Genomic DNA, 13954 nt, shown 5'->3' on the forward strand with positions numbered 1-13954 from the left:
GAGCCCAGTACTCTCCATCCTCTCTCCCTATTCTCTCTTTTCAACTAGTCGAAATCCTAGTGGAGGGAGACCATTAGAGATGAAACATCTTGGTATATATTGCTAGTTTTCTATGTCCCCTGACTTTTCTATGTTTCTGTTGAAACACTCTTGAGAAGTGTCTGATTTCGTTTTCTACATGGGTACCCTTTAAGGCTCAATACTGGAAAAGAAGGGGATCAGAGTGATCAACCCAACGTGGTATCCTAACGTAACAGTTAAGGAAAGCAACAGGCTTTGTGAGACAGCCAGTGATTTGTCCAAAGTCACACAGATAGTAAACGTCAAAGTCAAAACTGAAATTAGGTCTCCAGACGTGTAGTTCAATACTTTCCCTCATTATTCCATGCTATTTTGAATCTCCTACTCAATTTAGGGGCAAAAGAAATCGAACGCAAAACTTTCCAAAGTTTCTTTTCTTACCTGACATGGTCAGAGAAGAGGAAGCATCCACTGCAGGTACCAGGGATGAGGAGACAACACTAGAGGATGTCCGAGTGGCTGCAGCTGAACGGCGCACGTGTCCAGTACAGAGGTCACTGGTTACTGGTCCAAACAGCTCCACGGAAACCCCAAGACTCTACCAAGTGGTAGTAGGTTTGGTAGGAGAGTGATGTCACAAAGCAGGCAGTTGAAAGGTATGAGAGAGCCAATAGGGAGGTCCGATCCCCAACAGGAAGGCGGGCTTGGGTGAAGAGAGTGTAGGAGAGCTAAAACAACACCTGAGTTTCTGAGCTCTGGGGAGGAAATCCTAGAAGACAGATTTACCTCCCCCAGGCTCTTCCATTAGGGAAATCATTGCCACATTTCTTACAGACGTTCATTAATACACTGAACTAAGAGTTACTTATATTCTACAGAGTATTCTATTTTATGTATCATATACTTAGAGCTATATAGATCTTCTTTAATTAATAATCCTTAGGAAGGAAAGAGCCATCTAGTTTGAACTATTACAGTTGTTCTGAAATCATATGTGTCTAATGAGTGAACTGATAGCAGCTTTTAAGGAGCCAAAGTAGGGATTAAGAAGCTCTTTTTGTAACTTGGTTCAAGAGTAGGGTGAAGTTTGTTGAGTGTACCTTGTGGAGAATGTTGTGGTCCAAGGCTCTTCTCTTTTAGTTTCTTCTCCTTGACTCCTACCTTCCTTGGGCTGGGCTAGGCTGGGGGCCAGGTTGGACTTGCGACTTAACATTTCTCTTCCGCTTTCTCTTTTTTTTTTTTCTTCCATTATGGGCATTGCTTCGAGGACAAGCCTTGATCTTGCATTGGACGTTACTTCCTGTCACCTTCCAGCAGCAGGAGTCTTCTTTTCAGTGCTTGATGCTTCACGAAATAGACTCTGCCCGTTGGCAGCAAATACCAGAGAGCTAGGAGACAGAGCTGGTTGCAGACCTTTCCTCTTCCAGCCTTTGGTTGCAATTGTTTGGCCCATAATTTGCTAGCTCTAGTTCCTTGGGCCACACAGGTATCCTGCCATCTCCAGCTCTTGTTATATGTGAGAGACATTCTGAACACTGTCCCTTTTTCTTTGCACAGAAGTATATACAGTGTGGCAGTTACTGTAATCTCCTCCGCCTTGCAAACAGCCACTCTAGAATCTTGGACCTCTAGGACTCTCTGTCTTGCATGCTTGGGGGCAAGGCCAAGCAAAATGAAGAGGAGAATAATTAGAGAAAGAGGAGGACGTTGGTGGAGAATTGGGAGCAGGTAAGGTGAAAGGGCACAGGAGAAAAGAGATGCATGTAGACTTTTTGGTTTCTGTGGGAAACAGGTTGACACACTTGGGCCTCATTTGGTATTAACAGAACAGAGAGTTAAAGATCTAAGTAGCTAGATAGTGTGCAGCAACTGCCATGAAGTCTGTACACTGAAGAGAACAGTCTCACATCTAGTTTTCATTTTGTTTTATGTCATAGTACCTTATTTATAGCATTCACTGGTGTGTTTGTAGAATACAGATGTTTTCAAATGCTCTGGTTTTGTCTACATGGTTATCTCCTTGTCCTGTTTGTAAGGAATCCAACATTGTAAGACATATTGCATGTTTTTCTCTTGACGATTGTTGACCTTGAAGCGTCATGAACTAACTTGAGCTGTTGGATTCTGTGGAGAAACGTTCAAAAGGGTCTGTGAAAAAGGCACTGTGGTGAGTCGCATTATGCACCCGAGCGTAAGGAGCAAGATATCTGCCACCAGCCCAGCTTGGCCTGGATTGCCTCTGTTTTAGTTCCCCTGGTTAGTGCTTTTCTCCCTAACCACTCTTGTGACTGTGATAATGTGAGTAAGGGCGGAGTTGCTAATGATCTATGTGTGAGGTAAGCTGGTTTGAGGGAGGAAATCTATGGACCTAGTCATTTTCCTTGGTGGTAAGCTTTCAGGGGTGCAGAGATGGATCTTCCTGGGGCCTTTTCTGGTCCCAGGAAGATATCGCATAGATGGGACCTCCCAAGACACACATTGAATCTTTAGGCCTGTTTTTCCTATTATGAGGTACGAACGAGTTTCTTCACTGATGGGGATGATGCTTATCTGAGAAGAAATTGTGAAAGGTGGTGTAGTGTAGAGGTGTGGCTTAAGCTTTTAAGTTTTCCTCCAGGTTTTTCCCCTAAGCTTCCTACTTCGGACGGCCTACTTACATGATACTAGTAGGTGATGTCCGGCTAACAACTTCCTAAATATACCTGCAAGCCAGATCAGTGTCTCTTTTCTCTGTATTCCCATGGAAATCAAGAGTCCCGCCGAATTTTCCATCGAAACAGTTGATTTGTGTTGTCTCTAGGAATTCTAAAGGGCGTACCGTTGCTTCCTAACCGGTGTCATTTGGGAGATCCGCCTCTGTACGTTCAAATGATTAATTTTGAGACTTTGCTCATGTGTGCAGTAAACCCTTGAATTCCCTAAGACCTTCCTTTCCTCCATCTCCTACCCCATTAAGCCCGCTTCAGTTCATCTCCTGAATTTCTTTGGAATCTGTCAGCCAGCTCTTCCTCAACTTCCTAATACTGAACTTGCCTGTCTGTTGCGATTAGGTCCTAACTGGTGTCCATATATCTTGTTTCCTTCCAATCCACTCTTCACACAAGAAACCTTCAAAGCAAGTTGGAACGTTGCTCATAAACATCGCTCACAAACATTGTTTTGAGAATAGAAAACACACTGTTGGCCTTTAAGACTCTGCGTGGTCTAGAATCCTCTCTGCTTCTCTAGCCCCATCTTGTGCCACTTTTGCCCTCACTTTCTATGCTTCAGATACACTGAATTAACCTTAGTTCTCACTCATCTGACAGAAGTCAGTTCAGATACTATTTTTCACTGTGATTCCTAGCATTAAGGAATTTGATTATCAGGTTTTTTATGAGGACTATTTCATCAGGGGTACAGAAGTTCTGGCCATCTCTGGTTTTGGATATCCCTTATTTGTTGAGACCTTTGCGTTGTTTGGTTGCCTTTTGTCTGTTTTCCAGATGGGAAAACAGGAACAAGGGAAGTATAGGTTATTACTAGGTGGGGTTGAACAAGTGGAGCAGCAAACTGCAAAGCAGAAAGAAGAGGGACGTACTATAGAGGGATATGACTTCCATTCTCAAGGCGCCTGCATCCTGTGCAGGGAGACAGCCTAACATAAAATGTGCCTAACAACAAATATATTGACTTCTTACTAAAAATCTCCAGTTCATAGAACCGAGGGGTTTGTACCTTCTCCTTTAAAAGTGATAGTCCTGGGACTTCCCCGGTGGTCCCGTGGTGAAGACTCTGCGCTTCCAATGCAGCAGGCGTGGGTTCAATCCCTGGTTGGGGAGCTAAGATCCCACATGCTGCGCAGCCAAAGAAATTTTTGTCGAACGTTATACTCCTGTATTGTTGGCTTTAGTGGTTTAGATTTTGTTGTACTGTTAAGAAGATTTCAGTTTATTTACCGGGAACAAACAACACATAATGTAAAAATAGTTTCCCAGAAACGATTTCCATCATTCTCTTCTTCCCTTTCTCCCGCAGACTGGTGTTTCACCTTGACAAGTTCTCTGTCATTCCATAGGAAAGCTGTCTGGCTTGGAGGTTGCAATCCCAGGGAATTTTTCATCAGCGGGGAAGTCTCCATCACTACAGAGGAATCAAGGGAGAAGTCAGTCCCTGGTAAGTGAGATGCTCCCCCTAAACACCAACACAGCAGTCGTGTACCTTTCAAGGGGTTCAGGGGCAAGATGGGCAAGGCATTTCTACTAACTCTTCTTAAGGATCACGGACAGTGCCCTATGCTACGAGGTAAGCGGTGACTGCTGTAGTTCTTACTGGTGATCCTTTCCTGTCACTGATTCTCGGCCTTCTTTGTATTTCATAGGACTGTTGTCAGTCCAATACAAAATGAGTCTTATTTTTAAAAACCTGAAATGTTTTACAGAGCCTAGCATTCTCATATAGGGTCCTTTCCATTCTCCCCACTTTCCCGAGAGGCCAAGAACACTTCACACCATGAACTAGGAGAGGGGGTAGAGCCCTTTCTGATGAAATACATCAACAAAGACAGAGCCTTAGCCTGCTTGCTCTCTGGACAGGATCTCGGACCACAAGGTCTTCAATCCTGGTATAAATGAAGGAAGTGAGGACAGTTCAACTGGCACTCTGATAACAAGAGTTCGGAAACACCTTCCAAAGAGACTATAGCAGTAGATGAGGGAAGGGAGTGCTACAGTGTGGCAGTACAGGGGGAATGATCGGCTACAGCAGTGAAAAGTGTGGTACCGATTGGTGTGCTCTCGGGGTTCTTGTACATGTAGCATAGATGACCTCTACAGTGGCCCTCCCACCTTCCCACCTGCATTAGGTGTTCTTTTTTTTTGTAATTTATGTTTATGTATTTATTTACTGTTTGAACTTATTTATTCTACGTATTTATTTTTTTGGCTGCACTGGGTCTCTCATTGCTGTGCACGGGCTTTCTCTAGTTGGCGGCTAGCGGGGGCTACTCTCGGTTGCGGTGTGCGGGCATCTCATCGCGGTGGCTTCTCTTGTTGCGGAGCATGGGCTGTAGGCACGTGGGCTTCGGTAGTTGAGGCTCACGGGCTCTAGAATGCAGGCTCCGTCGTTGTGGCACATGCGCTTAGTTGCTGCACGGCATGTGGGATCTTCGCAGACCAGGGCTCGAACCCGTGTCCCCTGCATTGGCAGGCGCCACCAGGGAAGCCCTAGGTGTTCTCATATAGAGTCTAAAAACAGAGAGCACTGAGAGAAGGTAGTGGTTATTAAAGGCTCAGGATCTAAATTCTACCTGTCTCTACACCCCTTCCCAGCTGTCGATTTGACCCCATTTTTGAATGCTGACCTCATTGTTCAACTTTTCTCTGCCGTCTGTATACTCACCTTGAAAACTTGTTTCTGTGATGCGTTGAGCAGACACAGGGTGGCAGATTGCAGAGGTGGAAGCTGGTGGTCGGATATTTGTGGGCTGAATCTCCTTCAGTCCCATTCCCATTTCTGGTTGCCCAGAGGCCCTACTTCCTGTGTGTGACGCCGAGCCGTAGGATTGCGGGCAGGAGCCAAGTTCTCCATACAGTAAAGACCCCAGTGTGCCTTGGTTATAGTAATATACCTGGCTTCCTTCCTGGCAGGGAAGTGACAGGCGGCTATGCCCCTGCTTTGTTCGTGGGCCTCCTGATCCAGCAGTTCCCTTGGCTCTGCCCCTGTCGTCAGCTGCCCCTAGGATAACTCTGAGCCCTAGCCACTTCTCTGGTAGATTTCCCTATTCCCCCACTACAGTCACACCTGAATAAGGCAACTCAGACCTTTCAGAGATGTGTCCTGAACCTCTTGTTTTCTGAAATACCTATCTGGTGGTTGTGAGACTTAAGGCCAGCGTCCCCGAGAGACTTTTTCTATTTCTCCTAGTAAACCTAGACTCATCTTCTGTCACCTTCAACTCTACTCCAATTGTGTTCTTTCAACCCAGACCTCTGACCCTGCTTTTTACTTCTGCCATTTCATCCTCGCTCCTGCTTCCTTTCCTAAATCCATACGTCTCTTTTGGCCTTCCTAGCCCTGGGCCAAGTTCCTTCCTCTTTGCTCAGTTTTTACCCCTTTCCTTCATTCTCCCATCCAACTTTCAGTCCTTCCTTTCTCACGCCCCAGTTAGCAGCATCTGAAAATTCGAAAGGTTTGTTACTCGTCTATTAATTGTATTCCATTTACTTATTCAGTTCTATACCTGTCTTACCTGTGTATGGAAGAACAGCTGGTAGCCAAGGTGGCACCAAGAATCCTAGCAGCTCTCACTTGACGTATCCGTAGTAGTCGGCAATTTCCATTTCGTTTTCCCTCTCGGTGAAAAATTGCAGCTTGCCCGAAGAGGTGTATCTGGCAGCATTCTCCCGTTGTTGTTGAGCCCGCCTCTTCATGGCCTCTCGCTCTGGCCTCTGCTCTTGTTCGATGGGCTTTGACATGACTGGCTCAGGCACGTTGGGTTCCCTCCATGGAACTCGTTGCTTGCTGAAGTCTTGGAGTAGAAATTGGGTTTGGAGCTTGGGTGGGGACTGGCGCTTATTCACAGCAGGGGGAACAGGCTCCCGCTGGAGAGGAGCGCCAGATGAAGTTTTGGAGGGTGCAGGCCTAGGAGCAGCAGACTGAGGGACACGAGGCTGGGTATGGTTGGGCCAAGCCGGTTGGGTTGGGTTGGTCACAGTTGGCTGAGCTGGTTTGGCGGGGCCTGGCAAAGAGGCAGGAGCTGGCTGGGATGAATTGGCTGCAGCAGGTTGAGCTGAGTCAGTAGAACCAGGCTGGGCACGGTAAGCCCCAGCAGGCCGATGTGAGGCCAGAGACTGTGGCCTCCGAGGAGCGGGTCGAGCTTGAGGCTTGTCCCAGGCAGAAAAAGGCAGAGGTATCAACTTGACCTTCCCAGGAGGAGGCCGCTCATACTGGGCTGGAGACGGACACTCTGTTTCAGCACTGCTGTCTGGTTTCTGGGCTTGGACTTGCGTTTTCTCAGGACCCTTCCCCTCACGTGGGGTATGCCGCCATGGCTGGATAGCTGGGGGTGGCTGGGGGTCTTTGGGGTTGCTTGACTTTCCCAAGAGCCGACAGGAAGAGAGCCCAGTTTTCGTCTCATTCTTCTTCCCCAGCGCATGAAGAACCTTCACAGACTCCAGCATGCGCACGCCAAGGGAGGTTCGAGGCTTTTGAAAGCTCTGTTGGAGAAGCTCAGTTTGGTGTTCCTTTCGCTTCGTGTGGGGGATTGCTGGCTTCTCTTCTGCCTTGACTTTGTTCCCTGACTGCTTGTTCTCCTCAGCCTTGTTTCTCCCTCTGGTCCTTTTGGTCTTTTCCTGCCCGTGGCTCTTAGTTTTGCTGATCTTTCTGGATGCAGCTTTCTGAGGTTTGCCTTGAGAGTGCTTGGCCGTGTTCACAGGAGCCCTGTCACTGACTGCAGCGTGGCATGTAACCACTTCTCCCCCTAACGGGCACTCTGGATTCTTTGGCTGGATTTTGGCCTTGGGAGCGCCACTGATAGGCTCAGAGGCTTTCTGTTTGTTCTTCCTGGGTTGATCAGAGGGAACCTTTATGACACTTGGCTTTTCCTGCACCTGATTCACCTTAATGGCTCTGGTGTCTTTAGCTTTGATCACGTTGGGACCTTGGGATTGATCAAGATCTTTCAAAGGATTAAAGAGCTGGGGAAGGTGAATATCCTCCGCCAGTGTAGTAATGTCTGCAAGACCACTGCTAGGTTCAATCCCATTTTCAAGTGTCCCTAGGTCCTGACGACTCCGGCTGTTCTCTCCCAGATCAGCATTTTCAGAACCAGGCTGCTCCTCTTGGCTGAGGGGATCGGTGCAGGCCAGCGGCTGGTGAATATCAGGGATTCCTAAAGGGAGTAGTGGAGGATCTTGGTTCTCTGTTGGGATCTGGTAGGCATCCAGAGGCTTTGAAAGCTTGGTTTTGATATCATCCACGTGCTTACTCTCTATTTGTCCCTGGCTTGGAGCTGGAGGCAGGGCCAGGAGACGCCTGGCACTCTGGACTGGAGCTGTCACTGAAATGTCCCCAAGTTCAGATGGTGGGTTACTCTCAAGTATGTGGCTGTTTCTGCTACTGCAGGACTTGGGGAGTTCTTGACTTTGTGTCACACAAAACGTCTGGCTTGGAGGTTGCAATCCCAGGGAATTTTTCATCACCAGGGGGGAGGTCTCCATCCCTACAAAGGGATCAAGGGAGAAGTCAGTCCCTGGTAAGTGAGATGCTCCCCCTAAACACCAACACAGCAGTCGTGTACCTTTCAAGGGGTTCAGGGGCAAGATGGGCAAGGCATTTCTACTAACTCTTCTTAAGGATCATGGACAGTGCCCTATGCTACGAGGTAAGCGGTGACTGTTGTAATTCTTACTGGTGAGCCTTTCCTGTCGCTGATTCTCGGCTCGCTTTGTATTTCATAGGACTGTTATAAGTCCAATACAAAATGAGTCTTATTTTTAAAAACCTGAAATGTTTTACAAAGCCTAGCATTCTCATATAGGGTCCTTTCCATTCTCCCCACTTTCCCGAGAGGCCAAGAACACGTCACACCATGAACTAGGAGAGGGGGTAGAGCCCTTGCTGATGAAATACATCAACAAAGACAGAGTCTTAGCCTGCTTGCTCTCTGGACAGGATCTCGGACCACAAGGTCTTCAATCCTGGTATAAATGAAGGAAGTGAGGACAGTTCAACTGGCACTCACATAACAAGAGTTCTGAAACACCTTCCGAAGAGACTATAGCAGTAGATGAGGGAAGGGAGTGCTACAGTGTGGCAGTACAGGGGGAACGATCGGCTACAGCAGTGAAAAGTGTGGTACCGATTGGTGTGCTCTCGGCGTTCTTGTACATGTAGCATAGATGACCTCTACAGTGGCCCTCCCACCTTCCCACCTGCATTAGGTGTTCTTTTTTTTGTAATTTATGTTTATGTATTTATTTACTGTTTGAACTTATTTATTCTACGTATTTATTTTTTTGGCTGCACTGGGTCTCTCATTGCTGTGCACGGGCTTTCTCTAGTTGGCGGCTAGCGGGGGCTACTCTCGGTTGCGGTGTGCGGGCTTCTCATCGCGGTGGCTTCTCTTGTTGCGGAGCATGGGCTGTAGGCACGTGGGCTTCGGTAGTTGAGGCTCACGGGCTCTAGAATGCAGGCTCCGTCGTTGTGGCACATGCGCTTAGTTGCTGCACGGCATGTGGGATCTTCGCAGACCAGGGCTCGAACCCGTGTCCCCCGCATTGCATTGGCAGGCGGATTCTTAACCACGGCGCCACCAGGGAAGCCCTAGGTGTTCTCATATAGAGTCTAAAAACAGAGGGCACTGAGCGAAGGTAGTGGTTATTAAAGGCTCAGGATCTAAATTCTACCTGCCTCTACACCCCTTCCCAGCTGTCGATTTGACCCCATTTTTGAATGCCGACCTCATTCTTCAACTTTCTCTGGCGTTTGTTATACTCACCTTGAAAACTTGTTTCTGTGATGCGTTGAGCAGACACAGGGTGGCAGACTGCAGAGGTGGAAGCTGGTGGTCGGATATTTGTGGGCTGAATCTCCTTCAGTCCCATTCCCATTTCTGGTTGCCCAGAGGCCCGACTTCCTGTGTATGACGCCGAGCCGTAGGATTGCGGGCAGGAGCCAAGTTCTCCATACAGTAAAGACCCCAGTGTGCCTTGGTTATAGTAATATACCTGGCTTCCGTCCTGGCAGGGAAGTGACAGGCGGCTCTGCCCCTGATTTGGAATCTGAGATGGTGTTCCCTGAGCAAGGCTGGCAGAAAGCGATGGATGTAGAGGGACCATGTTCTTGGCGTCTGAAGTTTTATCATACTGGGCTGCCAGAAACATGGAGGAGGCAGCTGTGTGGCGGTCAGTGAGTGCCAGAGTAAAGTCTCCGAGTGAAGAAGAATTCTTTTCAGTGCTTGCTGTGATGTCCCACTCAAGAACACCTGGATAGGAAGCAGCTGAAGTGGAGATCTGGCTGTGGTCAGTAACTCCAGATAACATAGTCGTGCTAGAATGTTGGTAAAGGTAGGCACTACCCATGAGTGTCTGGAAAGGGGTACCAGTAGCCGATGCCGAACTGACGGCAGGGGCAGAGACTCTGGAGAAGTTGCAGACACTTCGTGTTAGGGAAGTTGCATTGCTCACCACAGGAGGAGAATGCTGCAGAGAATTTAGAGTTCCAAGTAGAGATGGATGTTGGAAATTTTCTGTAAGAACAAGAGGGTCATGAAAAACTCAGGGAGGTTGAGAAATTCTCACTACGTTTGAGGAACGGCATCATCTGAAGGTTCTTGCTATCAGGACACCTCTACTATCACTACTTCCTGAGAAACCCAAAATCAGACAGTTAATGATGGCTGTAAGGACTGAGCAGTTTTCCACTCTTCTCTATTAACTGCCTGTGCTCCCATCTTGGGCACAGACGGGCAGAAGAGCCAAGTGGTGTGGTTCAGAGATTGTTCTCTAGGCTGGAAGCAACCTTCTCCCTGCCCTGTCTTTCCCTTCAGCCTGCACTCGTATTGACTTCTATGCTATTTCCTAGACTGGAAGCATTTTAGAACTAGGAGGCCCTTAGAGAACTTCGATGTTCTCAGTCTCATTTCGTGAGTAAGGAAACTGAGGCTCAGAGAGGTCGGGTTGACTTGTTCAAGTTCTCTCATTATGTTAGTATCATTACCAGGTTTCAGAACCTAAGTATCCTGACTTCCTTGCCAGGACTCCACTCTGAGCATGATACTGCCAGAAAGCAGGAGAAATAGAACTTATAATATAGGCATTTTTTTTGTCCATTAGAAAACAGTACGGCTGTTACCATTGTCGTCTTCAGTGTCTCCCTTTGCTTGTGCAGTTCCCACGCTATTACCTAGAGGTGACGTACAGCTCAGTCCAACTGGTGAATTGAAAGAGTCATTTTTGCCCTCTTCAAGCCTGGTTTCTCATCCTACCTCAAAATGATTACCCGAAAGTGGATTTCTTAAGTGCTTTTGGAAAGGGAAGAGTTATCTGATTACTTCAGATTCCTCACCTGTAAAGTGGTTATAACACCACCACCAATAATAATAGCAGTAATAATTAATAGATGAATAAGCTGATCTATTGCGTATGATTTATATGGAGGAAGATACAATAAGTTCTAGAAAGACAAAGAAAAATCATGACAAGCATATTACGTTAACGAAAAAGAAATCCATAGATATTAATGAAAACTGGGGTATGTGGCAAGTATCGAAGCCTAATGAATTTACTAACAAATGGCATTCTGTACTATCCATGCAATATTATGAAAGTGAATTTTGCCCACTCTATTTTAGTGAATACTATTAACCAGAAGACACGATGGAGGTGATAGAGGTGAATGAATTCCTAGCCAATGCATACAGACAGAGAAGGTATGTCAGTAAAAAATGCATAACAAGCAACAGAATGCAATAAATGTGCATGTATAGGTAGCCACAACACATATAGACAAGTATTTCAATGAAAACCGGTACGAAGCAGACAGCAAAATAATAAGTGTAAAAGAGTTTCATTATTGTGCTCCTTCATATTTTTACCCAGCAAGTAAGAGGTATTAAGCCTAGGAGAAATATATATTTCAATGAATATAGCTTATATAATAAGCAGAAAGGAAGCTTAAAATGTATCAGGAAGGTTTTTGGATTTATCCTAGAACTTAGATTAGAATCATCTTCAGCATCCAAGAAGATGGCATCCCAAAACCTCAAAAAACCATCATGCCTAGAATCCAATTAAAAAAGATTTTCAAATGTAAGAAAATCCACAGGACTCCACAATATGGTTTTCGATAAATGTGGATGTTTGTTTGTTTTGTTTCTTTGGCCGCGCCGCGTGGCCCTGGCCGTGAAAGCACCGAGTCCTAAGCACTGGACCGCCAGGGAATTCCCTAAGTGGGGGGAATTAGAGATGTGGGGCTTGACTTTTTCTTCTTCTTCTTCTTCTTCTTCGGTAGCTAAGATCTACAAGCGAACGATGGCTGTTGATCAATGTGCTCTCTGTGTTAGGAAGGAAATAACTGTAAAAATGAAAAGCAGCCTTGCCTTAGAACCTACATATCACACCAAGGAAAATAGTCCTTCTGATTCAATTTAGAAGATATCACTTAAAATGTTGAATTGGTGAAATGTCTACCTAGTTTAAAAATTAGAAAGAATAAAACACTGAAAAGCAGCCCCCTAGATAACCACTGTGGTTGCTTGTTTATAGGAGGCATCATTTCTAAAACGTATTTCTAAAATGTTTATATTCAAAACTGTCAAGTGGCCAACTGTATTCAGAGAGGCAATAAAAGAAAGAAAACGGAGTATGACTTTTCTGATAAGCTGCCTTTCCTGGTGATCCCCTGTTCTGGCCTTACTTTCCTTCTTAGTCTGTTAATGTAAGGGTTTGCTACCATCAACTTGGTTTTGCCCTGCTCTGAGCAGGTTTCCCTCTGTGCTGTTTCTGCTTTAATTGAAAATCTTTGGTTCCCATCAGCATTCCATTGCAAACTCCGTTTTTCTTGAGAGCTCCTCTATGCTTTCCCTCTTCATTCTTACATTTTCTCCCATCTCTTGGTGCCTGTTGGCCTGTGCTAATGAAAACCATCCTAAACTTCCTTACGCTCGACTCTGTGCCTCCCTGTAGAGCCCAGTACTCTCCATCCTCTCTCCCTATTCTCTCTTTTCAACTAGTCGAAATCCTAGTGGAGGGAGACCATTAGAGATGAAACATCTTGGTATATATTGCTAGTTTTCTATGTCCCCTGACTTTTCTATGTTTCTGTTGAAACACTCTTGAGAAGTGTCTGATTTCGTTTTCTACATGGGTACCCTTTAAGGCTCAATACTGGAAAAGAAGGGGATCAGAGTGATCAACCCAACGTGGTATCCTAACGTAACAGTTAAGGAAAGCAACAGGCTTTGTGAGACAGCCAGTGATTTGTCCAAAGTCACACAGATAGTAAACGTCAAAGTCAAAAGTGAAATTAGGTCTCCAGACGTGTAGTTCAATACTTTCCCTCATTATTCCATGCTATTTTGAATCTCCTACTCAATTTAGGGGCAAAAGAAATCGAACGCAAAACTTTCCAAAGTTTCTTTTCTTACCTGACATGGTCAGAGAAGAGGAAGCATCCACTGCAGGTACCAGGGATGAGGAGACAACACTAGAGGATGTCCGAGTGGCTGCAGCTGAACGGCGCACGTGTCCAGTACAGAGGTCACTGGTTACTGGTCCAAACAGCTCCACGGAAACCCCAAGACTCTACCAAGTGGTAGTAGGTTTGGTAGGAGAGTGATGTCACAAAGCAGGCAGTTGAAAGGTATGAGAGAGCCAATAGGGAGGTCCGATCCCCAACAGGAAGGCGGGCTTGGGTGAAGAGAGTGTAGGAGAGCTAAAACAACACCTGAGTTTCTGAGCTCTGGGGAGGAAATCCTAGAAGACAGATTTACCTCCCCCAGGCTCTTCCATTAGGGAAATCATTGCAACATTTCTTACAGACGTTCATTAATACACTGAACTAAGAGTTACTTATATTCTACAGAGTATTCTATTTTATGTATCATATACTTAGAGCTATATAGATCTTCTTTAATTAATAATCCTTAGGAAGGAAAGAGCCATCTAGTTTGAACTATTACAGTTGTTCTGAAATCATATGTGTCTAATGAGTGAACTGATAGCAGCTTTTAAGGAGCCAAAGTAGGGATTAAGAAGCTCTCTTTGTAACTTGGTTCAAGAGTAGGGTGAAGTTTGTTGAGTGTACCTTGTGGAGAATGTTGTGGTCCAAGGCTCTTCTCTTTTAGTTTCTTCTCCTTGACTCCTACCTTCCTTGGGCTGGGCTAGGCTGGGGGCCAGGTTGGACTTGCGACTTAACATTTCTCTTCCGCTTTCTCTTTTTTTTTTTTCTTCCA

The 13954-nt window shown here is 46.0% G+C and overlaps 1 protein-coding gene across 1 annotated transcript in view; it reads left to right on the top strand.

The window, feature by feature from the left end:
• LOC309621951 (uncharacterized protein) overlaps positions 1–13954 on the top strand; it is a gene marked incomplete at its 5' end in the record, with an annotated part of 132089 nt that overhangs the window by 59713 nt on the left and 58422 nt on the right. Inside the window, one exon of the mRNA XM_082409217.1 lies at positions 4039–4176. Within this exon, the coding sequence (XP_082265343.1) occupies positions 4039–4176 (138 nt within the window). The remainder of the gene's footprint in view (positions 1–4038; positions 4177–13954) is intronic.

This window comes from Balaenoptera borealis (genome assembly GCF_965194805.1).
Source record: "Balaenoptera borealis genome assembly, contig: HAP1_SCAFFOLD_1279, whole genome shotgun sequence".
NCBI lineage: Eukaryota > Metazoa > Chordata > Mammalia > Artiodactyla > Balaenopteridae > Balaenoptera > Balaenoptera borealis.